At 39.0% G+C, this 27,206-nt stretch overlaps 1 protein-coding gene across 1 annotated transcript in view; it reads right to left on the bottom strand.

Moving 5' to 3' along the window:
* fat4 (FAT atypical cadherin 4) overlaps positions 1–27,206 on the bottom strand; it is a 391,785-nt gene that overhangs the window by 133,209 nt on the left and 231,370 nt on the right. Inside the window, exons 6-7 of the mRNA XM_072256139.1 lie at positions 20,715–21,637; positions 17,653–17,827 (exon numbers count right to left, since the gene is read on the bottom strand). Of these exons, the coding sequence (XP_072112240.1) occupies positions 17,653–17,827; positions 20,715–21,637 (1,098 nt within the window). The remainder of the gene's footprint in view (positions 1–17,652; positions 17,828–20,714; positions 21,638–27,206) is intronic.

Raw genomic sequence — 27,206 nt, 5'->3', positions numbered from 1 at the left:
TTCAGCTCTTAAGATGTAAATGGAAATCAGTAATCAGCTTGAGTTAAAAGAAAAGTTTTTTGAAATGCTTTGCAAACAGCTTCTGTATATCTGAAGACTCTCTGTGAGAAAACAAATGTTAGTCACTGCACCTGCTTTACTGCTGAGAGATGCAGTGTAAGACAATAGGTTGTTTGAGTTATTTCAAACAGACAAGTCGACTCTTTAATTGCTTAGTTCAAGGAAGCTTGCAGAATAGATGGATGAGATGCTAACTTATATTAATAACAAATGCATTTAGATTTGTAAGGTTTTATGTGCTCAAGAAAGTTGGATTTACAGCATTAATGGTAGCTAGCTAAGATCTTTGTCTTCAAAAATGCTTTTAGACTGTCCCTGATAAAAGGACATTTAAAGAAAAATATGCTTGTGAAGTTACCTAAGTGGGAGAGAAACTGAATAAACATAGAGAGTGATTCAGGCTTATTAGGAATGGGGTAAGGAACATCAAGTAAAAACATGGAAGAAGAATGAGAATCCATTCATCCAGGTTCAGTTTCTGCGACAAACTATTTGTTTGTTTGCACTGTGGGTATGTCTTCTTAGTTACAGGAACTGTAACTGTGTTTAGGAAATACTCGGAGTTTGTGAAATGCTTTATGCTTTATATTTAGGAAACCCTTTGTGACTTGTGTGTTGGAAATGCTTTGTTTTTGGAGATGCTTAAGATAGAAATCCTCTTTGAACTTTAAAAGTATTGCTTGGATTTAGACATGCGTCAGTGAAAATAAATGAACTGTGTTTTGAACTACTTTCTTAGCAGGAAGTACTTTCTCCTTGGTAGGGAGAGGGTAACCACCACTTGAATAGACAAGTAAACCAGTCTTTGAAGGTTGCATAGTTATAGTATAATATCCCTTTAATGAAAATACTCACAGCTATAGGGCTTAAGGTCTTCATTTGAGTTTAAAACTTGGTGGTCAGCAAACCCAATAACATCATAAAAGTGAAGAATTGAGGATTATGGGGAATTGGCAGAGAAGAGGAGTTGAGGCCAGCATTGATTAGTCATGATCATATTGAATGGCAGGGCAGGATTGAGGTGACTCGAGCCCTATGCCTGCTTCTATTTCCTGTGTTCTTATGGGGTGTGTGATTATTCCATCTGATAGATTCAAATGATTAAAAAAGAACACTTGGTAACTTGCCACTGTGATTAGAATTGAATCTCTCTCTTTCTTTATTTTTCTCTGTTCTACCATGTTGAAAAATTTCTCTCAACTTACTGAAAAAGTTTAGTGAGCAACATTGTGTTATAGTAATGTACAATACCATCGCTGATGTGTGAAGGTTAAAGAGTCCCTATTGAAAATAAACTCCCATTAAATGACATGGAGATTAAGCATATCTTTTGCCTTAGATGATGAGCAAGCAGATGGTCTTATGGGTTGTTTACTGATGTGACCGAGTTGCCTCGCAACCGGGCCACTTTTGATTCCATGATCAAATACCAAATGAATGGATCTGTGCTGTGGATGAAATCTGTGTGCTTACAGTATTAGAGTGCTAAATTTAATTAAATAAATACAGCTTTCTCCCACGGAGGCTGAATGATGGGAAAAAAGAATGAGACTAAATTGCTTATGGCACTTGCTTGCTCCTATGTCTTTGATAAGCCTTTGTACTATGGGTTCTGTTCTTCTATAGTAAAATCCAGAGAAGCTTCATATAGTGTAGCCTTTGTAATGTCAATTAGGAACACACTTCATTTCATTTTTATTCACTGTGCAATCGATTTCAACAAACATTTTGTATCCCATTATCATAACTCTAATAGATACAAAATAATATTTTGAAATACAGTAAAAAGTTTTCCTATTATATTTATTAATGAAATAATTCTTAGCTGGGTAAATTTTTTTAGGTTTTGTTTTTAGTACAGAAGGTCAACTCTTGCCAAATTAAGGTTGGAGGGTTAGATTTATATTATTAAATAGTTGAGAGGAAGAAACAAAATGCTTGTGCATCTTCTCATTCCAATTGCTCATTTAAAATTCAGCTGAATGAATTCAAAACAAGCAGATAAAGTCCTTGTACAAACAAGAGGCTAAATGCTAGCACAATGCCTGGGCTGCTTGCTAATAAATAACATGCTTGAGAAAGTTTTCAACATTCCTTTTTGGTAGCATTCTTAGACAGCTGAATTTAAAACAAGGGAAAATGTTTTGCTTCCACATAAGCCATTTAACCAAAATATTATGAAAAAGAATAATGCTGGTTTATATTCAACTGAACATAAATATAAAGATATGGTTAAATGATGTTCCACAAAAAACTTGAAAGCATTGGTTGCCAAACTTACAAGCAGCAGAGGAAAATGTAAAACTTTGGTCTATTCTGTCTAGTACACAAAACAATAATACTAACCTTGACTATGATAACCAGGTACTAAGTATACTCATTGCACAGACAAGGGTTGTACAGTAAAGAAGAATTCTTTTGTGCCCACAAGACTGTTAAACTTCAATAATAGGTGAGCCAATGTATGTTTGATTTGATTTGGGGTTTAAAAAAAAGGTAACTAAGTAATATAAAGGGATCCCACTTTGGTTGTCAAAGCTCCTGATGTCTAATTTTATCAGGGTCTATTCTTTATCATAAAATACCAGACATTTTTATCTAAAGCTTTGCCTAATTCTATTTGGTTTATACTTGAATTTGGGGACAAAGACTTGTCCCCAGTTGGCACTGCTAAACAACGGCTCTTCTTCTGCAATTCATTTTCATTGACTATAAGAGGATTGAATTTCAGAGCAGAGTACAATGCAGTGTTATGACTGTAGAAGCATTTGGCAAGATTCATCAGGAATGAATATTCAGCTCAGGGTTAAGGTATAAGTATGTTTTATCCAAAAGATAATACTCTTTTTCCTTGGCATACAATGGACTGTCAGCCTACATTATATGAACATATCCCTGCAGTGGGATTTAAACCCACAAAACTCTGAGTCAGAAAATTGATTGCAGCTACTGTGCCAAGAGTGAACACTTCACAAGAATAATGAAAACACAATGTTAACCTACTCCAGCTGATCATTTTAAAATAACTCTTGCATTCTCGACCTTTCCTCTTCAGCAGCTGCTTTCAAAGTTCAAAGTACATTTATTATCAAAGTACGTATACATTATACAACTTTGAGATTCGTCTCCTTATAGGCAGCCACAAAACAAAGAAACCCTAAAAGAACCCATTAGAAGAAGACTGTCAAGCACCCAATATGCAGAGACAAAAAAACAAATTATGCAAACAATAAAAGTAAGTAAATAGCATTCTGAGCTGAAGTTTTACAAAAGACACAAAGCCATGCATCACTGCAGCCAGAGCCAGCAGCAGCTTCAGTTCAGCGCAGGGCTGAGTAAATACCACAGAGCAGCCAGCAGAACCGGCCTGTCCCTACACCCTGATTTTTTCAATCTGGCCCGGCACTTAAATTGTCCAAACATTGGGTTGCTCCCCGCTTTCAAACCGCTCTGAGGCCTGGACCCTGCCACCATGATTTGGTCCATACCCAATGTTTCCAGTTCAGCCCAGTGCTTCAGTCAAATGTCTGGTCTTTCCCTGATCTTGGGGATGCTTCGACTTTGCTCCAACCCCACCTCCGCTCGCCTCTCTGTTGTTAGCAGTGATTGTTATTCACGAAGTGTTATTAATTAAGCATTTAGTAGTTTTCTTTGTTTTGTTTGCAGCCAATTAGTAGTCACTGGGCTTCACCAGCACTATCTTAAACTGGAAGCAAAAGCATATAGCTAAATAAATTTTATGCTTAATCTGCATTCAGCTATACACTGGCTAATTAGCCCAAATGATGAAATATATAGTTGTGGCAGATGCATTCCAAACTGGTCAAGGATCATTGTCTTAGAGAAGGCTGTGAATCTAACCTGTCAGTACCACATTGATTAGCAGTTAAAAGAAAAATAATGACTACACTTTTCAAATATTTATTAAGTGAAGCTTAAAACTGCTCTTTAGGGAGAAGGTTTTGTTGATCCAGTAATAATAATAAATGATTGAAATCATTGCCAATCAAAGTGAAGGAAATACATTCCTCCATTTAATAAGGACGCCAATGATTACATTTTGTACCAACTCATGACACTACATGAAATCGAAAGTAAAATTGGTTTAATGTAGATTCAGTGACATTCTTTCATCACTAGGTCAGTTCAAACAAATTTAAAGGTTCCTTTAAAATTTTATTTAGAGATCCAGCATGGTAAAGGTCCTTTAGGCCCAACAGACTGTGCCCCCCAATTATACCCATGTGATCAATTAACTTACTAACCCGTGCACTATTCAAATGTGAGACAAAACTGGAGCACCCAGAGGAAACCCACGTGCCACAGACAATGTACAGACAGTGGCAGAATTGAACCAGCTTGCTTGCACTATAATAATTAGATGCTAACGTTCTGTCTATCTTAACTTATTTTCCCAAGCAGACTGTTGATTATGAAATACAAAATAATCTGCTGAAATAGAGCAATAACTAGAATAGCTAGTCATTTAATTGTTAATATTATATTTTAAATCAAGTAACAGCTGTGTTTTGTTAACAAATATCTTAAAGGACAACTTCTTGTTTGAGGCAAGATGGAAATATAAATAAATTTGCGCTTATCATTTGTACTAAATTAAAACATTTTATTACATAACATTGTATACTGAAGTATTTTCATGTAACAGTTTAATTTTCTACTTCAAATGCTTATGGGTAGTGACTAAGGTACTCTTCGTGGCTACTTTATTAGATACACTTGTACATCCGCTCGTTAATGTAAATATCTAATCAGCCAATCATGTGGCAGCCAATGCATAAAAAGCATGTAGACATGGTCATGAGGTTCAGTTGCTGTGCAGACCAAACATCAGAATGGGGAAGAAATGTGATCTAAGTGACCTTGACCATGGAATGATTTGCTGGTACCAGACAGGGTAGTTTGAGTATGGCAGAAACAGTGCATCTCCTGGGATCTTTGTGCACAACAATCTCTAGAGTTTACAGAGATGGTGTGAAAAAAAAACAAAACATCCAGTGAGTGGCAGATCTGTGGGTGAAAATGCCTTGTTAATAAGAAAGATCAGAGGAGAATGGCCAGACTGGTGCAAGCTGACAGGACGGTGACAATAACTCAAATAACCGCACATTAAAAACAGTGATGTGCAGAAGAACATCCCTGAATGCACAACAAATTGAACCGTAAAGTAGATGTGCTACAGCAGCAGAAGACCATGAACATACACTCAGTGGCCACTTTATTAGGTATAGGAGATATCAAATAAAATACTACTGAGTGCATATTTCAATGCTCACTCTGTTGAGCATTTCAAGGAGCTTTGGTACACCAAAAAAGTTAATCGTTCGGTTCAAAAGCATTCTTCACAAAATATTCTGTAGTCTCTCTCTAAGGCCCAGTGCTTTCCAGGACTGGACACAATTGCAATCTCTTCAAATGTCATTGATTTCAATCACATAACGTTACAATTTCTTTAAACTTCTGTAATAATTTTCTTGGAGATTTTTGCTGAAGAATTATTTTTACAAAGTGACTTATTTTTCTCAAAAATGGATTAAACTAATTGTAGAGGCATCTGGACCAGCTGGGAAAATGAGCTGAAAAATGGCAAAAAGAACTTTGTTGTAGACAAGTGTGAGGTATTCCTGTTTGGGAGGCTAAAACTGGGTAGGACCTACACAGAGATTGGTAGGGCACATGAGGAGTGCGGTAGAACAGAGGGATCGGGGAATACAATTCCTAATTCCTTTAAAGTGGTGTTATAGGTAGATAGCGTCATAAAGACAAATTTTGGCACATGGGCCTTCATAAGATGCGTGTAGAACATGGAATAAAGTCGATGAACATGTAGCACAGTTACAGATTGACAAGTATGATGTCATAGGCATCACTGAATCATGGCTGAAAGAAGATTATGGTTGGGAACTTAATGTGTAAGGATACACATTGTATCAAAAGGACACACAGGAAGGCAAGAGGGGTGGCGTGGCTCTATTGGTAACAAATGAAATTAAATTAGTAGAAAGAGATGACATAGGTCGGAAGGTGTTGGATCATTGTGGATAGAACTAAGGAACCGCAAGGGTAAAAAGATCCCAACCAGTAGTAAGATTGTGGTCACCGGAGACACAAAATGGATGCCAAAAGGGCAATATGACAACAGACATGAGGGACTTAAATATGCAGGTAGATTGGGAAAGTCAGGTTGGTGTGGGATTCCAAGAGGGGAATTTCTATAATGACTACAAAATGGCTTTTTAGAGCACCTTATGATGGAGCCCACTAGGGGATAATCTATTCTGGATTGGGTGTTCTGCAATGAACCGGAATCAATTAGAGAGTTTAAGGTAAGAGAACCCCTTGAGGCAAGAGATCATACTATGATCGAATTCACCCTGAAATCTGTGAGAGAGCAGCTGAAGTCAGATGTATCATTATTACAGTGGAGTAAAGGAAATTACAGGGGCATGAGAGATGTGTTGGCCAGAATTGATTGGAAAAGAACACTGAGAGGGATAATGGCAGAGCAGCAATGGTTGAAATTTCGGAGGCAATTTGGAAGGCACAGGATAAACACATCCCAAACAGACAGAAGTATTCTAAAGGCAAAATGACACAACAATGGCTAACAGGGGGAAGTCAAAGCCAACATAAAAGCTAAAGAGAGGGCATATAATAGACCACAAATTAATGGTTAAGTTAGGGAATTGGAAAACTTTTAAATACCAATGGAAGGCAACTAAAAGAGTGATTAAGAAGGTAAAGATGGAATACGAAAGTAAACTGGCCAATAATATTAAAGAGGCAACAAAAAGCATCTTAAGACATACAAGTCTAAAAGAGAGGTAAGAGTGGATCATAGACCAGGTGTCAGGGGCATGAAGTGTGTGAAGTTATCATAACTAGAGAGAAGGTTCTTGGGAAACTGAAAGGTCTGAAGGTAGATAAGTCACCTGGGCCAGACGGTGTACACCCCAGGGTTCTGAAAGAGGTGGCTGAGGAGATTATGGAGACACAAGTAATGATCTTTCAAGAATCACTAGATTCTAAACAGTCAAAATGTAATTGTCAATTGGTTGTATTGAATGTAATTTGTTGGTGTTGCAATAAAAAAATAATAAAAAAAGAGTGGAATGTAAAAACAAAAAAAAAGAATCACTAGATTCTGGAATGGACCGGAAGACTGTAAAATTGTAAATGCCACTCCACTCCTCAAGAAGGGACAGAGACGGAAGAAAGGAAACTATAGGCCAGTTAGTCTGCGTTCACTGGTTCAGAAGATATTGGAGTTGATTGTTAAGGACATAGTTTCCAGGAACTTGGAGATTTATGATAAAATAGGCTGTAATCTGCATGGTTTCCTCAAAGGAAAATCTTGCCTGACAAATCTGTTGGAATTCTTTGAAGAAATAACAAGCAGGATAGACAAAGGAGAATTGGTCAATGTTGTGTACTTGGATTTTCAGAAGGCCTTTGACAAGGTGGCACACATTAGGCTGCTTAACAAACTATGAGCCCGTGATATTACAAGAAAGATTCTAGCATGGATAAAGCTGATTGGCAGAAGGCAAAGTGGGGAAATAAAGGGAGCCTTTTCTGGTAGGCTGCCAGTGACGAGTGATGTTCCACAGGGGTCTGCCTTGGTACCGATTCTTTTTCCGTTATGTTAATGATTTGGATGATGGAATTAGTGCCTTTGTTGCAATGTTTGCAGATGATACGAAGATATGTGGAGGGGCATGTAGTTTTGAGGAAATAGGGAGGCTACAGAAGGACTTAGACAGATTAGGAAAATGGGCAAAGAAGTGGCAGATGGAAGGTCATGCACTTTGGTAGAAGTGATGAAAGGGTTGACAATTTTTTAAATGGAGAGAAAATACAAAAACCTGAGGTGCAAAGGGATCTGGGATTTCCTAACTGTCATTTGCAGTTTGAAGGGAAATGCCATGTCAGCATTCATTTCAAGAGGACTAGAAAATAAAAGCAAAGATGTAATTTTGATACTTAATAAAGCACTGGTGAGGCCTCATTTAGAGTACTGTGTGCAGTTTTGGACCGCTTATCTGAGAAAGGAGGTGCTGAAACTGGAGAGAGTTCAAAGAAGGTTCACGAAAATGATTCCAGGATTAAACGGCTTGTCATTTGAAGAGCACTTGATGGCTCTGGGCCTGTATTAACTGGAATTTAGAAGAATGAGGACCGGCCTAATTGAAACCTATCAAATGGTAAAAGGCTTTGATGGAGTGAATGTGGAGAGGATATTTCCTATGGTGGGAATGTCTAAGACCAGAAGCCATAGCCGCAAAATAGAGGGCAACCTTTTAGAATGGAGATGGAGAGCAATTTATTTTGCCAGAGAGTGGTGAATCTGTGGAATTTGTTGCAACAGGCAGCTGTGGAGGGCAAGTCTTTATGTATATTTAATGCAGAGGGTGTTAGATTCTTGAGTGGTCAGGCCATGATGGATATGGGGAGAAGGCAGGAGATTGGGGTTCAGAGGAAAAATGGATCAGCCATGATGACATGGCAGAGCAGACCTGATGGGCCAAATAGCCTAGTATTGAGTACAGGAGTTGGGATCTTATGTTGAAGTTGCATAAGATACTGTTGAGGTCTACGTATTGTGTGCAGTTCTGATCACCTACCTACAGGAAAGATATAAATAAAATTGAGAGAGTATAGATAAAATTTACAAAGATGTTGCTGGGGCTTGAGGGCCTTAGTTATAGGGAAAGGCTTAATAGGTAAGGAATGGAGCAGAGGAGAATGAGGGGAGATTTGATAGAGATATACAAAATTATGAGGGGCATAGATAAAGATAGATGCAAGCAGGCTTTCTCCATGGAGGTTGGGTGAGACTGGAACTAGAAGTCAGGTTCTAGTTCTTGGTTCTTGGCCCATTTCGTCCAGCCAAACTGATATGCTGAAGAAACTTAATTTATTCCTTAATGTAATAACAATGGAGGGAATTCTTTAATGGATCTTAAATTCTGCTGGATGTGATGCAAATAGACTCCTTCTGACTGGTTTGAAAACTGACAAACATGACTTGATCAGAATCAGAATCAGGTTTATTATCACTGGCATGTGATGTGAAGTTAGTTAACTTAGCAGCAGCAGTTCAATGCAATGCATAATCTAGCAGAGAAAAAAAAATAAAAATAATAAATAAACAAGTAAATCAATTATATATATTGAATAGATTTTAAAAAGTGCAAAAACAGAAAAACTGTATATTTAAAAAAAAGTGAGGTAAAGTCTAAAGATTCATCTCTCTATGTACATGCTCTGACATCTGCAGGAACATCTAAACAAAATTTCCAGTGTTTAATTTGCATTTTGAGAAGGTTAATTATTACCATCAAAAGTAATAATGGATATAGACACAGCTACCTAAACAGATTGGTACATAAGATGAGGACGCACATTTCATTAGCTACACTAGCTCCTTAACTAAGCACAACTTCCAAACCACCAAAATAATATTCAGACTTAAAATAATCATTATCCCAGGACTCTGGATTGCATTCATTTTTTTTGTCAAAGAGACATATGCTTGTCATTTCTTAGCATTTCACAATGACTAGGTACAATCCCTTCTAAGTAACTCAAAGACAGATTGCACTTGCAAGAACCATTTATTCTCCCTGAAGCATCTGCATGAAATTTCAGCTAAAGCAACTTTATAAATGGTATGTGAGAAATTAAATTATTCTTATGTCAGATAAAAAGGCAATGAAAATTGTGGAGTTTAAACGTAACCAGCAAGTTTTGAAACAATACAAAAAACTTGTGAATATGACATAATTCAAAGGATGAGGTCAGTCATATGCACTTGTGCTATAGATGGAACACACTCAAAAAGAATCTGGATGCATCTGAAATGATGGTTCTAAGGCAGTGTAATGGGCTGGCTGTACAAGTTGGCAAGCTATGGCTGTACAAGTTGGCAAGCTATTGCTGAACAGTAGATGGCTGATTTTACTGGAGAATAGTAGCCCTGTTTTTAAGTGGACATTCTAGCACTATTGTATGTGACTGTTATCAGTTCTTGTAAATTCAGGATTCCTACACATACATGTGTATATGTAGAGGTTCCAAACTTCAGGATGGCTGTTCTTAAGGAAGTCTTTGATTGTGTTCTCCCTTTGGGCATCCCTTTAAGTCCTGATCAAGGGTCTCAGCCCGAAATGTCAACTGTTTATTTCCCTCCATAGATGCTCCGTGCTGAGTTCCTTCAGTATTTTGTGTATGTTGTTAAAGAAGTCCACACTGCCACAAGGGTGTAACTATTTATCACTATTTGGGTTGGCGAATTTAACTGAATAGCAGGAGACGCAAGTGAATGCAGAAACTAGAATCTGGAGCAACAAACAATTTGCTGGAAGAACTCAAGGGGTCACTGAGCATCTGTGGGAGGAAAAGAATTGTCGATAGGAACCCTGCATTAGGACTAAGAGTGGGGAAGGGCGATAACAAATATAAAGAGAGGAAGAGTGAGTTTGAAGTAAGTTTATTATTAAAGTACATGCATATATATGTCAGCATACACAACCCTGAGATTCATTTAATTGCAGGCATTCACAATTAATACAAAGAAACAATAAAATTAATTAAAGAATGCACCCAGCAAGATGGACTAGCAACCAACGTGCAAAAGGCAACAAGCTGTGCAAATACAAAAAAAGAAATAGTAATAATAATCATAAATAAATAAGCAATAAATATTGAGAACATGAGATGAAGAGTCCTTGAAAGTGATTCCATAAATTCTGGGAACAGTTCACAAATGGGGTGAGTAGAGTTATACCCTTTGGTTCAAGAGCTTGCTAGATGAGGGATAATAACTGTTCTTGAACCTGGTAAGGTGAATCCTGAGACTCCTGTACCTTATTCCTGATGGTAGCAGCGAGAAAAGTGCATGGCCAAGGTGGTGGGGGTCCCTGATGATGGATGCTGCTTTCCTGTGACAGCAGTCTGTATAAATGGGCTCAATGGTGGGGAGGGCTTCACCCATGATGGACTGGGCTGTATCCACTACTTTTTTGTAGGCTTTTTCATTCAAGCATTGGTGTTTTCATACCAGACTGTGTTGTAACCAGTCAATATACTCTACACCACATAACTATAGAAGTTTGTCAAAGTTTTAAATGGCATGCCCAAATCTTCGCAAACTACTATGAAAATAGAGGCATTGCTATGCTTTCTTCACAATGGCACTTGCATACTGGGTTCAGAACAGATCCTTTGAAATGATAACAGTGAGGAATTTAAATTTGCTGTCCCTCCCCACCTCTGATCCTCCAAAGAAAACTGGCTCATGGACCTCCAGTTTCCTCCTCTTGAAGTCAATAATCAGCTCCTTGGTCTTGCTGACATTGAGTGAGGGTTGTTGCTGTGGCACCACCCAGGCAGATGTTCAATCTCCCTCAGTGATGTCATCACCAGAGTTAAATACGGCATTTGAGCTGTACTTCGCCTCACAGCCATATGTATTAAGTGAGTAGAGGAGAGTGATAGGTGGACTAAGGAGGGCTGAAGGATGATAGACAGATCAAGACAGTTAGGGATGAAAAAAGGTGATGGGGGATGTATGAGAAAGAAGAATAAAAATGGGAGAATCAGGGAGAGGTCCTAAAGATGAGGGTTATCTAAAACTTGAAAATTCAAGGTTAATTCCATTGTGTTGTATAATACAGTAGAATATGAGCAGCTGATTCCTCCAATTTTCTTTAGGCCTCACCCTGGCAGTGGGGAAGGCCAAAGATATATAGATGTGGAGATGGAAGGCAAATTGAAATGGCACACATCTGGAAGCTTGGATGGTCATTGTGGAAAGAGCCCAGCTGCGCTGCAAATTAGTCACATAGGTTTTGCATGATCTTGCTGACACGATTGGATGAGGTGCATGCAAATAATTGCCTCACCTGAAAGGATGTTTCGGTTCCTGGATGGAGGGTGGGAACAAATGTTGCAGGGAAAGTGCCAGGAATCAGGAAGGAGTAAGTGGGGATGGATGGAGAGATAAGCGGATGAGGGAGTCAAAGAGGGAGTAGCCTCTGTGGAAGGCAGAAAGGAGGAGAATATGTGGCTCAATAAGATTAATGCATAAGTTCTAGAAACAATAATATGAATACATAAAAATTGCAAATGTTGTCTCTTATATAGAAACATCATATATTTGACTGTATTTTCTATTGAGATGCATCTTGCTGAGTAAGAAGTTAAACTATAAGCTCCAGATAGCCAATTACATCAGTATCAACTATTCTCAAGCCACTCAAGTTTATTGAAAATGACAATGGCACGTGGAGTCTGCTGTAATTGAGCAGATAACCTGGCATTTATTACAGCATGTTTTACCAATATGGGGAGAGAGTTGAAATTACAAGAAACATAGAAAACATACAGCACAATATAGGCCCTTCGGCCCACAAAGCTGTGGCAAACATGTCCCTACCTTAGAAATTACTAGGGTTACCCATAGCCCTCTATTTTTCTAAACTCCATGTACCTATCCAAAAGTCTCTTAAAAGACCCCATCGTTTCCGCCTCCACCACCATTGCTGGCAGCTCTCACCACTCTCTGGGTAAAAAACTTACCCCTGACATCTCATCTGTACCTACTCCCAAGCACCTTAAACCTGTGCCCTCTTGCGGCAGCCATTTCAGCCCGGGGAAAAAGCCTCTGACTATCTGCATGATCAATGCCTCTCATCAGCTTATACACCTTTATCAGGTCACCTCTCATCTGCCGTCGCTCCAAGGAGGAAAGGCCGAGTTCACTCAACCTGTTTTCATAAGGCATACTCCCCAATCCAGGCAACAAGATATAATAAATTACTTGAAACCTGTTGTAGAATATATGACTAGTTCTAAATGACCGGTCTGTCTGAGACTACAAGCTTTGCCCAGAAATAATACAAGATTGTGAGAGACTCAACCAAGCTTCAGCAACTAATATTGGCTGGTGGACTACAATGGCTACTGTAGATGTTAACCAATCTTTAAATTACAACTGACATGCCATTGTAAATTTCATTATCTGACAGGGATTTAAGATAAGCACAGTTCATCCATCTGCAATTTCGTAATATAACTATCCATACAAGAAGTCTTTGTTCTAATTGTTCTAAGAGCCAATGGTCGCCCTAGCAGGGTATCACCTGATGAGGGTGAGGAAGCTACCAGGCATATGGTCTGGGTAGTAGCAGAAAGCAGGAGAATTTTGAATTTCTGAACAATGCCTTGAATAATTTTTTCCCTTTCTTGCTTTTACAATATTTACTGATCACAGGAATATGGCTCATCTCTCCCAACTTTATCAAAATCATTCATACTTTTGAACATCTCTATTGACCTTTGTAAGAACCTTCTCTGTTGGAAGGATAAGTTCCTGAGCTCCCAAGGAGACACCGAATTGTGAAGAGGGAGAGTTTAAAGGAAGTGAGTGGGGGCAGTTGGCACATTTTGCGCACTATAGTCCCGAGGCGACATGGGATTAAGTGAAGGGAGAGAAAGCTTAAAAGAAACAAGTGGGGGCAGTCAGCACAGTTTGCAAGCCACGGTTCCAGAGGAGACACCAAATTGTGAAGAGGGAGAGAAAGTATAAAGGAAGCGAGTGGGGAAAGTTGGCCCATAGTCCTGAGGAGATACTGGATTGCATAAGGAGAAAGTAAGTTTAAAAGAATGGAACAGGGTACCAAGGAGACATTGGAATGCATATAATTAGGCATCTGGCAAGGGAAAATAAAAAGAAGTTAGGTTTAAGCAGAGCAGCCATTGTGAGTGAACTAGTGTTGGAGTGGGAAGTTGAGGCTTTGACTCATCAAGGCATCGGCCAGGACAGGCATAACTGCAGCTAGGTTTTCTTTATTATTTATTCTTTCATTCGTTCTTATTGCACATTTAGGATGGTGGGGATACCTGGCGGGATGGGTGAATGCTCCTCTTACGGGATGTGGAAAGGCAGGGAGACCTCCAGAGTCCCTGATGACTACACCTGCAAGAAGTGCATCCAGTTGCAGCTTCAGTTAGGGAGTTGAAGTTGCAACTGGATGAGTTCCGGATCATTTGGGAGGCTGAGGGGTTGACAGACGGGACATACACGAAGGTAGTTACACTCAAAGTGCAGGACACAGGTATCTGGGTGACTGTCAGGAGGGGGAAAGGGATAGGCAGTCAGTGCAGAGTATTCCTGTGGCCATTCCCTTTGACAACAAATATACCACTTTAGATACTCTTGGGGAGGATGACCTTCTAGAAGAAAGCCACAAAGGTCAGGTCTCTGGCACTGAGTCTGGCTTTGTGGCTCAGAGGGAAGAGAGGGAGGGGCAAGCTGTATTGAATGGAGATTCATTGCTTAGAGGAACAGAAAGGAGGTTCTGTGGATGACATTGAGATTCCCAGATGCTTTGTTGCCTCCATGTGCCAGGGTTAGGACATCTTAGATCAAACAAGAGCCAAAATTGGTCCTCTGGAAGTTCAGATCTATGCATAGAACCGAAAGAGATGGGAAGATCTTAAAGGGAGTTTTTGCATCTGTGTTTACTCAGCAGACAGAGACAGAGTCTATAGATGTGAGTCAATTCAGGACTCAGAGGAGGTGTTTGCCATCTTGAGGCAAATTAGGGTGGATAAATCCTCAGGGCCTGACAAGATATTCCCTTGGACCTTGCGGGAGGCTGGTGCAGAAATTGTAGGGGTCCTAGCAGAGATATTTAAAACATCCATAGCCGTTGGTGAGGTGCTGGAGGATTAGATGATAGCTAATGTTGTTTAGTTGTTTCAGGAAAGCTCTAAGAATAAGCTAGGAAATTATAGGTTAGTGAGCCTGACATCAGTAATGGGAAAGTTATTGGAAGATATTTTACGGGACTGGATATAAAAGTATTTGGATAGACAAAGACTGATTAGAGATAGTCAACATAGCTTTGTGCGTGTTAAGTCATGTCTAATCAATCCTATAGAGTTTTCCAAGGAAGTTGCCAGGAAATTTGATGAAGAAAAGGCAGTGGATGTTGTCTACATGGACTTTAGCAAGGGGTTTGACAAGGTCCTGCATGGGTGGTTGGTCAAGAAGGTTTAGTCACTGGACATTCAAGATGAGGTAGTAAACTGGATTAGACACTGGCTTCACTGATGAAATCAGAGTGGTTGTAGTTGGTTGCCTCTCTGACTGGAGGCCCGTGACTAGTGGTATGCCACAGGGATCGGTGCGGGGTCCATTGCTGTTTGTCATCTATATCAACGATTTGCCTGATAATGTGCTAAACTTGATCACCAAATTTGGAGGTGATACCAAGATTGTGGCTGTAGTGGACAGCAAGGAAGACTATCAAAGTTTTCAGCGGGATCTGGACCAGATGGGAAAAAGTGGTGCAAAATGGCAGATGGAATTCAATGTAGACAAACATGAGGTGTTGCACTTTGAGAGGACCAACCAGGGTAGGTCTTAGGCAGTGAGTGATAAGGCACTGAGGAACGTGATAGAACAAATGGATCTGGGAATACAAATCCACAATTCCTTGATAGTGATGTCACAGGTAGATAGGGCTGTAAAGAAAGCATTTGGCACATTGGCCTTCATAAATCAATATATTAAGTATAGGAGTTGGAATGTTATGTTGAAATTGTATAAGATGTTGGAGAGGCCTAATTTGGAGTACTCTATGTAGTTTTGGTCACCTACCTACAGGAAAGATGTAAGTAAGATTGAAAAAGAGCAGAGAAAATTTACGAGGATATTGCCAGAAATTGAGGACCTGAGTTATAGGGAAAAGCTGAATAGGTTAGAACTTTACTCCCTAGAACGTAGAAGACTGAGGGGAAATTTGATGGAGGTATACAAAATATTATGAGGGGTAAAAGTTAAAAAGTTTAAGGGGAGCAGTAGGGGGAACTTCTCCTCTCAGTGGGAGATGAGAGTGTGGAACAAGCTGCCAGTGTAAGTGGTGAATGTGAGATCAATTTCAATGTTTAAGAGGAATTTCGATAGATACTGGATGGGAGGGGTATGGCGGGCTAGGGTCTGGTTGCAGGTCGATGAGACTAGACAAATTAATGGTTTGGCACAGATAAGATGGGCTGAATTGCCTGTTTCTATGCTGTAAAGTTCTATGACTATGAGAACAATTCCAATCTCTCTTGTCTCTACAAATAACCAAAGCCACTCACTATTCTATCAAATTTCTTCTTCACCTGGATGTATTTCCTAAAGTATGGTGTATAAAAATGAACAAAATAGTTCAGCTAAGACCTAACAATGTTCTATAAAGTTTTGGCAGAACTTCCTTGTTTCTGTATTTATTTCTCTATTAACAAACACAAGGACCTCCCGTTTTTTTATAATTTACGACTTGTTGGCAGAATTTTTCCTTTTGTGATATGTGGATTTGTCAACATTGGTCCTGCCTGGGGAAGTTATGCTGTGTGGTAAAACACCATGGATGGAAAATGAGAAACAATCAAATAAATGATGGAAATTGAATAGAGGGAACAAGAGACACAGAAAGGTACTGTGGTTTCAGGGCTGGGAAAATATGTCAGATGCATTCCAAGATGTTTCTGGAATGAATTAGATAAAATTTGTTTCAGAAATAACATTTTTGGAAACAGCATTAAAAGCATAATTTTGGCATAGTTGGAAAGAATAGATGATTTTGAATAATAATACCCAAAGCCGTCCGTCACCAAGGTTTTCTTCAGCTGTTTTCTGGCTTTGATATGAGGTAATTAATTTTACTTCGAGTAGTCAATATTTCATTATTACTAATAATCATAACTCCCAGCTAAGTAAAAGGTAAAACATATGAACAGACTCTTTCATTTGTTCAGTAATTCCTACCATGTCTGGTGTAATATCAAAATGTTAGAAGTGGCAGAGTCGCAGATAAATAATTCCAGCTGGGAGCAAAGGAAGATTACTAGCTTCATTTATTCGTCTATGCTGCACTATTACCAGACAACAGGTTACTCAGTCTCGTATTGCTGTGCTCTTACATTTCCATCTTGAGGTGATCTAATTCAGTGTGTTAAATGCTTTGGAATGTTACAATGTCATTGTAACCACATGCCCATTATTTTTGTTGAGTAATCCCAGATTGCTTGACACAACAAAACACAGTGAATTATACCAAACAGCTTAGTCTTCCATTGTTCCTAACCCATAGGGGGTTCATTTCAGAACCAGTAAGTCTTATCCAGCTGAATTTTACTTCTGTTGAATATTTTACTTGCTGGTAAGATTGTCTAGAGCAGGGGTTCCCAACAGTTTTATGCCATGGACCCCTATCATTAACCAAGTGGTCCGTGAACCCCAGATTGGGAACCCTGGTTTAGAGAATCAAGCATGGGGGTCCAGCATATATTATCCAGTGTTCCTCATTTCATCTCAATCTTTAAGTATAAACACCTAGAAAATTCAGCGTTCTGAAAAATAGACTCATTGTCCTCTACACCTGCCTGTTCAATCTGCACTCCTGTCAGGAGCAGAAATTTAATGCTGTTTAAAAAGTATTCCAAATCATTTTACATTTACATGGCAGAGTATGTGAGTGGACTACTCCAAAATGCAGACTGGTTTAATGATTTTACCTGCATCAGTTGCGATGACAGCCAAGACAAATTGTGCTGATGTTTCTCGATCAAGGCTCGTAACTAGGCTCAACTGCCCACTGGATGTCAGAGTAAAAGATCCTTCTTCATTTCCACCAACAACTGTGTAAGTCAACTGACTATTTAGCCCTTGGTCATCATCACGAGCTATGACCTACAGAATAAATCCACAGGATGTTAAAGGCTAAGGAAGTAGCCACACTTGATTAAGTAGTAGTGCATTAATTAAGTACATCTACCAAAGAACTTTAGAAAAGCATATTGTCAGAAAGTATGCAGATAAATTTATTACAGATGATTCTAAAACCCAGATTTATGGACATTGAAATTATGTGCTAATGCTATCAAATTAATTATGCCAATATGATGCTAGAAATCGGGGACTATTTACCAGTCAGAATCAGTCTTGCTTACAATTTCACACTGATTTACTAAATAATTTATAAAGATTTGTCTTTTTAATTCATATATATAGACTGATAAAACTAGAACCTAATGTCCATCCTGTGTTGTCCTAGAAATGTTACCATGAGCTGCGGCAGTCCGTGTTGTGAAGTTGTTCCCACAAGAGTTGTAGTATTGTTAGGTGAAAGTGCTAAAGGAATGGCAATGCATTTCCAAGTTTAATTATTCTGTGATATGAAGAACTTTTCATATCACATATATGAAGAACCAATTGTAGCGGTGTGCTACACACAGCGCTAAAATAACCACACGTAGTCGGTGAGTTGGAGTTGCGATGAAAGAGATTTATTCAAACTTTGCGGCCTGCTTTAAAGCCTTCCCGTTCCCGCCCTCCCTAAGCGGGACTGCTGTGGGGAAAGTATATTCCCAGACTCTTTCCGCGCGCGGGATTTTCCCCCTGCTGGTGAAGATGGCCTGGCGCCCTTTTTGGTGGGCGTAGTCAATTCCCATGTAACTATTGGACTTGCTTTTCGAGGTAGTAGTGATTGCAAGGCTGCAGGTTTGAGAGGTTTTGTCAACGAATGCTACAGGACATTTAAAGATGATATGTACTGGAGGTGTAGATGTTTAGGTTTTGTTGCAGATAGTATCAGTCTTCTGTGTAGCCTGTGCTGAATCTATTCAAGCAAATGAATCATATTCCATTATGTTCCAGATATATAGGTGGAATTGATCTGTGTCTAGTCACTTGTCTCAAAAAGACCAAAGATCTGCATTCAGCTTCAGTATTTGTGTGGTCTGATCAATAATGATGATTGGAGACATGATTATGATAGTGACAAGAAACAATGATCTGATCTTCTCTTTCACATGATCATATCCTGACAATTTTATAGAATGAACTAATATGTATTTGCCAATCATTAGTGTAAGCTTTGCTGTTGTTCATACTTTGCCACATTTGTGCCTAGGCACTATGATGTTTTTCTAACTGAAACAGCTGGAAGTGAGCTGTGCAACAATCTTTTAGAGTGACTATAAAGACAGTAATAATTTCCAGTCATTACTTTCCATTAATTCACAGTGGACTAGTCATTTTATACAGGTACTGCTGGCAGATTTGTGTCAGTTGCAGGTTCTGATAACGAATCCCACACCTTTGATCAATCTGGCTAAATCTAACATTTATTAGAGCAAGGAGAATCTTCTCAGGGCATGTCTTTAGGGGATTAAGCTTTGGGTCACTGATACAGTAATTTATGAACCTGTTGAAGAAATGACTGCACTATTGAATATATCCAAGTTTTAAACAGAGTTTCTGAGATCTAGGGAATTAAAGATTACAAGAAGTAGGCATGAATGTTCAGTAGAAGCTAGCATGATCTACTTAATGGCGAAGCAGATTCAATGAGACAAATGGCACATATTTCACTTCTACTTCTTATTCTGAAGAGGTAACCAGCTTTTTCATTTTTTAAGTTTTTCAGAAGTAATTAGAAACAGAGTTACAAAAATTTCCAATTTTGTGGAATGAAATCAATTTATTTCCCGAATAAGCTTAATGCTAATTAAATAATGTTTACCATCATTGTTGTAAAATTCAGCTATGTGTGCTGCACTTAATGCTTGCTTAAAATTCTCTGTAAAAGTATGCAACTCATATAACACCCCTCCTCTATCACTACCATCCAGTGGCGTGAACAATCCTTCTGGGTGAGGCTGTGAATCACATGCACCTCCTCCAGTCTGGTGTATTGCATTCAGTGTTTGTGATGTGGCTTCCTCTGCATCGATGAAACCAAGCATAGACTAGTTGTCCATTTTATAGAGCATCTGCACTCTGTTCATAAGTCATCTTGAGCTCCTGACTCCTGAATTGGCTATCTTAATTCCCCTTCTCACTTCCACATCAATCTGACTATCCTTGGCCTTCTCCACGAAATAGAAAAATAGAAAAATAGAAAAATTCATAATCAGCTGCAGCCCAAGATGTGAAGGTTCATTTTTCTTGTTTCATGTAACCCACACCTCCTGTGTCCTTTTCTCACTATTACCAATCTACCCAGGATCTTTCTCCCTTTGTTTACCTTTTCTATGCATCCCCTCCACCTTACTAAATCCCATCAATTATCTCCATTTGGCTGCACTTGCCATTCATGATATACCTGTCTGACTCAATTTCTTCTCCTTTGCTTTACCTTTCCTATCTCCTCCACCTGGCTCCACCTATCCATTGTTCCTTCATTAACCGTTTCCACATATTACCTACCAGCCTCAGTCTCATCTATCTGGCTCTAACTCCTTATTGTCCTCCCTTCATCGCATTCCACATAACACCTACCTGTCTCTGTCTCACCCTCCCTCAAAACTCTCAGTCCTGATGCTGAGCCTGAACCCAAAATGTTGAACATCCCTTTGCTTACACTGATGCTGCTTAGTATGCTGAGTTCCAACAGTACTTTGCTTGTTTGTGACTCAGACACCAGTATGATTCATTGTATTTTAAAATTTTATGCTAAGTACGAAAAAGAGCTGATCAATGCTTACGCAACATACACCAGATTTCATCATGACATTAATTTTACATAAAAATGGAAGAATTATTGCTGATCAAGTAAAAGATTTACATCACCAACCTGCAAGATGGACACTGGCAGATTCTGTGAATTTTCCTGCACGTGCACTGTATAGGGTGATAACTCAAAGACAGGAATAAAGTCATTCATGTCGGTGAGATTTATGTTCACTACAGCTGTGGCAGTTTGTGGGCTGCTTCCACGATCAGTTGCATGGACAGTCAGAGAATACGAGGGTCGTGTTTCACGATCAAGTTGCTTAGCTACTGATAGTATACCAGTGACAGAATCAAGTCGAAAATCATTGTTCAGATTGCCACTGACGATATGGTACCGAACCTGACCATTAGTTCCTTCATCTAAGTCAGCAGCAGTGACCTGTATCAGATCAATTCCGCTAAGTGTGTTTTCACTAATTTCAACTTCATAGAGAACTTGCTGAAAGACAGGAGGGTTATCATTCACATCAAGTACAATAACAGTAATGTCCATTGATGAAGAGAGTGGAGGCTCACCCTTGTCTGTAGCAATCACTGTCAATGTATAATTGGAGACTTCTTCCCTGTCTAGTTCACCAGTTAATCGTAGTGTGCCATGTATTGTTCCGATACTGAACTTGTTTGCTGAGTGACTCAGTAACGTGTACTCAACGTAACTGTTTGGTCCACTGTCAGGATCAGTGGCTTGAGCTTTGTAGACAATAGTGTTCATTGGAGAGTTTTCTTGCATATATGCCATTGTTGAGGAAATAAATCTCGGTGGGTTGTCATTGACATCCAGAAGAATAACAGACACTTGCGCTGTGCTTGTGAGCCTACTCACGGGCAACAAAGATAAATCATGAGCCATAATTAGCAAGTTGTAGAATGACTGGCTTTCCCGATCTAGCTCTCGCCTGACACTCAGGACACCATTATTGTCAATATTAAAATACTGCAATGAATCACCAGATGCAATGTTGTATTCCAACTGCGAATTCAGTCCTGGAGAGAGAAAGAGAGAAAACATCATGAGCACATCAAGTGTTTAAAAGATGGCTTTGTACAGTATAATCCAATTGAAATAAGATGACATTTAATCAGTGGAATAGTCTTTTGAGGTGTTTCAAATGCTGGCTGTCCAACTGTATACTCATTTACTACTCAATAACATGCAACCCAGGGCATGTTTTACAGCATTTGCACAGATTTTCCAGTGAAAGGCTGAAATTGGGAAATTGGACTGGATGTTTCCTATTGTGATTCAATCTAATCCTCTTGTTATTTACCTCCTCATATATTGCGCATGTAATGACATTGCCAACATGCAAAGAGCACATAAACAGTCTGCATTATTACCATACAATTCAACACTGGGTATTTCACATGAAAGCAGTGAAATTATTCTGATTTAAAGTGTTCAACTTCTGTATCCCATTATTCCTTATGATGTGGAAGACCATTCAATCCATTGAGTTGATGCTGGCTTTCAGAGCAACTGCAACCATCACAACACCAACCCCCCCCCCACCCCCAGATTTTCCTATCACTGAATTTCACCAGGGACAATTTACAGTAACGAATTAAGTCCCCACCTAGCATGCTTTTTGGAGGTGGCAGGAAACTATTGCACCAGGAGAGATCTATGTGGTCATAGGGAAAACACGCTCACTCCACATATTCAGCGCTGGAAGCCATGATTGCATCAGATTGCCGGAGCTGTGACACAACAGCTCTATCTATAGCATTACTCAAACAGCCTTAAATAATGTACAGTCAAGTACACCTCTGAGAATTTTCCTCTCTTTTTTCTGAAACTTACAAGGAAGCAAATAAAAAAAAACACACTAGAAACATTTAACCAATATTTTAGGGTGACAATATTTAATCATGGTCAATGACTATTTCTCTACAAATATTGCCTCACCTGCTGCATATTTCCAGCATTTTTGGATTTCATTTCAGATCTCCAGTATCTAGCTTTTTTGCTTTTAGATCCCTGAAACTCTCATTCCTGGCTCTGTCCTTTCCTTGCTTTTTCCAGTGATCTTGGTGGCCCGAAAGCACTTGTGTCCCATCTATTACAAAGCTCCATTCACCTATAATGCCTTCATCTTCCTCTGGTACCTCAATTTCAAATACTTTTGGCTTCATTCATCCCTGTACTTAAACACTTTCTTTAGAACACAAAATTCTTGATCAAAGTCTTCTGACATAAATGTCTTGCATGCTTCAGCTTTTTCTTGGGACATCTGTATATTAATTGAAATACCAATTAAAAACTGACCCTGCAATTCCATCTTTCCCACCTTCATTCCTCCATCAGAAGTACATAATTTAACTGCAATATTAATTTTTATAATGTAACAAGGGCATAGAAAAATGCATGCTAATAAAAAGGCTCTCTCCATCCTTTCCAATTGTTAAGATCTTATATACATACATTAAACCTGATTCTACAACCATGTTCAGGAAGAAGGAAAGCAGTTCATATATACCGGAACAGAAGGCCTAATCATTGGAACAAATGCATCAGAGACAATGAAATAGCAAGAAAAAGAAATGGGATCATTACAAAAGGCAGGGTAGGAGGCATGTTGAGTTAAGGTAATTGTAGGAGTCTGTGGGAAAGTATGTTAATGACTTGATGACTTGTAAAATATGTTTTTGTGGTTAGTCTGCCTCCTGAAATGGAGACAGAAAGATCCAAAAAAAGAAGGGAAGTGTCAGAGATGGACAATACAAATGTGAAACCGGGGTGGTGGTGGGGGAGGCATTGCGAGAAAAAAGTGATTAAATTTTTGAGTTCTTTGCAGAATGTGACATCAATGCACTTGTCAGTATATTGTAGAAAGAAATGTTCTTGAATTAACCTGCAACTAAGACAGTTGAAGTGAACTTGAATTGACTTTATTACTTGCATCCTTCATATACATGAGGAGTAAAAATTTTTACGTTACATCTCCGTCTAAATGTGCAATTTATAGTAACTTACAATAAATAGTATGTACAACAGGACAGTCAATATAACATAGAAATACAGTTGTATCAGCATGAATTAATCAGTCTGATGGCCTGGTGGAAGAAGTTGTCCCAGAGCTGGTGGTCCTGGCTTTTAAACTGCGGTACCGTTTCCCAGATGGTAGCAGCTGGAAGAGTGTGTGGTTGGGGTGATTCAGGTCCCCAATGATCTATCGGGCCCTTTTTACACACCTGTCTTTGTAAATGTCCTGAATAGTGGCAAAGTTCATATCTACAGGTGTGCTGGGCTGTCCGCACCACTCTCTGCAGAGTCCTGCGATTGAGGGAGGTACAGTTCCCATACTGGGTAGTGATGCAGCCAGTCAGGATGCTCTCAATTGTGCCCTTGTAGAACGTTCTTAGGATTTGGGGGCCCATACCAAACTTCTTCAATTGTCTGAGGTGAAAGAAGCACTGTTGTGTCTTTTTCACTACACAGCCGGTGTGTACAGACCACGTGAGATCTTCAGTGACGTGTATGCCAAGGAACTTAAAGCTTAAAGCTAATGATCATGAAGACAGGTAGAACTAGGGGCTGTATGGGCTTCAATGGCTGTACCTTTAATCTGGAGAAAGAGTGGAATCAAAGGCAAAGTCGTCGAGCAGAAAGATCAGCTCAGATGAATGTGTGCTTGGAAGGGAGCTGTTTGGACTTCCTTTTGAAAAGGAAAGAGAAGCCTTCTGACCTTCCTGATATGGCATGACAGTCTAAAGGGCTTGAACATCCACACCGAAGATGAACCCATCAGTGTAAGGGATTGGAAATTGTCAGATTGGTGGAGGGCATCGGAATGTCAATAATGTAAGAAGAAAGAGTCTGGAATGGAAGAAAAATGTTTGCTAGGGCAATGGTTGCCTCTTTACCATAGTGGATGAAGCTCCTTACTGTGTTTTTTTTATTGTTGGTGCTTCTGTTCTTAGCTTCCCTCTGCTGGGGCAGCACAGAGTTCCTCAGTATTTACCTTCCACTCCACCAGCTTCCTGTTATGTGTCACTTGAATTCTTAATCTCACTCCCTGTCCCACAAATTTGTCTGCAGACTCTATGCTGTCATAGTGAAGCCCAACGTGAACTAGGAGATCAACATCTCATCTTCCATCCAGGCATTTTATAAACTCACATTAATTTCTCCTCCTTCAAGTAACCTTCTCTCTCATCACTTCCCATTATTATGTCCATGTCCCTTTCTCGCTACTTTTCTTACTAATGGTCAGTACTCATGAATTAATGAAAAATTGTGCAAGTAGATCATCTCAGAATCCTTAGCATAGGTCCTCTGCTGCGGTCATCTACTCAGAAGAGGAAGAAGAAAAAGTCTGAAAGATGAAATGGAGATGATATCTGATTCTCATGCTGGAGTTAGAAAATGTCTAATTCTATTTCAGACAGCTGGCAGGGAAAGATACAGAGTCAGAGTCTATGCAATGGAGTTTGTATTGAACATACATAAGAACATAAGAAATAGGAGCACGCGTAGGCAATCCAGCCTGCCCCGCCATTCAATAAGATCATGGCCGATCTGTCCGTAAACTCAGCTCCATCCACCTGCCTTTTCCCCATAACCCTTAATTCCCCTACTATGTAAAAATCTACCTAACTCTATCTTAAATACATTTAGTGAAGAAGCCTCAACTGCTTCCCTGGGCAGAGAATTTCAAAGATTCACCATTCTCTGAGAAAAACAGTTTCTCATCATCTCCATCCTAAATCTTCTCCCCTGAATCTTGAGGCAATGTCCCCTAGTTTTAGTCTCACCTACCAACGGAAACAACTTTCCTACGTCTATCTTATCTATCCCTTTCAAAATTTTGTATGTTTCTATAAGATCCCCTCCCATTCTTCTGGATTCCAGAGAGTATAGTCCCAGGCAACTCAATCTCTCCTCATAGGTTAACCCCTTCATATCTGGAATCAATCTGGTGAACCTCCTCTGCACTGCCTCCAAAGCCAGTATATCCTGCCTCAAGTATAGAGACCAGAACTGTACACAGTACTCCAGGTGGGCCTCTGATGATGGATTCAGTCCTGTCCGTATTTAATTGGAAATAATTTCTACTCATCTATTATTAAGTGCCGGATAATTGGTCAGATGATTTAGAAACAAATAGTTAAGGAATTAAGTGAATGAATGAGGTAAAGTAACATACATGGAGAAAATTACTCAGTTTTTTGATGCTATTGTTAAGTGGAAGCACATAGAATAGATGGTCAATGGATAAATTATTAGCTGCAACAAAGAAGTCGTTGCTGTTTTTCTGAATCTCACAGATTAGAAAAGCAAGGAATAGGATGAGTGATGTCTCATTCAACTGGGTAATTGTTCAGAAAAACAGCAAGAAGAAAACTACAAGATGAAAGGAAAATGTAAAATTTTAAATACAAAGCTACAAGATTTTTTTCCTTAAAACCCTGCTAAACTTGTTTTGTTCAAGTAGTTTGTTGAACTGAATTGATACAGAACATGACAAGAATGAAACTTTAGTGATGAAACTACTTTTAAAATATTCCCTTTTGGTTCATTTGTCAGTAATTAATTAATTCATTACACAATACTAGAGTAAACTCAAATCGAGACTGGACAGTAACTACAAAATGTTAGAGCACCTGCTCTACTCCAGCTATAATAACAACCCAGCACTGTCTTTTCAATCTCAGTCTCTGGAATTACATCCATAAATATCTTCGCCTCTTCATATATAGCCCTTTAACTGTAGCTTTTAACCAAACTTTAATAATCTTGAATCCTAATAATCTCTGGTTTGGTGTTAATTTTGGTCTGAATATATTATAGCAAGACATCTTGGGCATTTCTTTATAATCAGCTGTTACTGGAGTAAATCCGTTAATTATGCTGTGCTATTATATCAGAATCATTTATCATCTATTTTGACAAACAGAACAGTTTGATTTGAATGCAACCATCACTCTGCATTAAGGACACAGCTTTAGCTACAACACCACTGATACTACCACCAGTCACTAGTTTTAAGTGGAACAAGTGTTTTATTGTTGTGAGTGATTTGTTCACATCCAAATCCACTCATACACTTCCATTGTTACTAACTCCAGATTCTTGTATGTAAACCTATTGCATATATTCAGTAGACTGTGGTTCACCTGGAGGTGGAATAAATCACTAGATTTTCTGGGAATGTTATGCCAAGCCATACCAGTTCTGTTGCCACCGTTTTAACATGCAAAAGCTGTGTCTCCTATCTATTTCATAAGGACTAACAGTTCTTTAAAATGCAGCTTTCACTTTAGGATTAAAATGCAATGATGTTTAATACAAACTGGAGCACTTTTACATTATCTAGTTTTACTGTGTGTTCTCTAAAACTGCAGAAGCACTAATAAGATATTAGGAGGTATAAATTATCCCTCAATATAAGTATTTGCTGAGCTAAAATTAATTTATTAAAAGCTGATTACAACAATCATGTACAACAGAATATATACTTAGCCGGTGTGTTCTTAAAACACATTTATCACACATTCTCATCTCTAACATTTATTTCTAAAATAAATACGATTACCAAGAAATTGAACTACA

This window comes from Mobula birostris, chromosome 4 (genome assembly GCF_030028105.1).
Source record: "Mobula birostris isolate sMobBir1 chromosome 4, sMobBir1.hap1, whole genome shotgun sequence".
Classification (NCBI taxonomy): Eukaryota; Metazoa; Chordata; class Chondrichthyes; order Myliobatiformes; family Myliobatidae; genus Mobula; species Mobula birostris.
The sequence above is the reverse complement of the archived record's forward strand: the minus strand, read 5'-3'. Positions and strand labels throughout refer to the sequence as shown.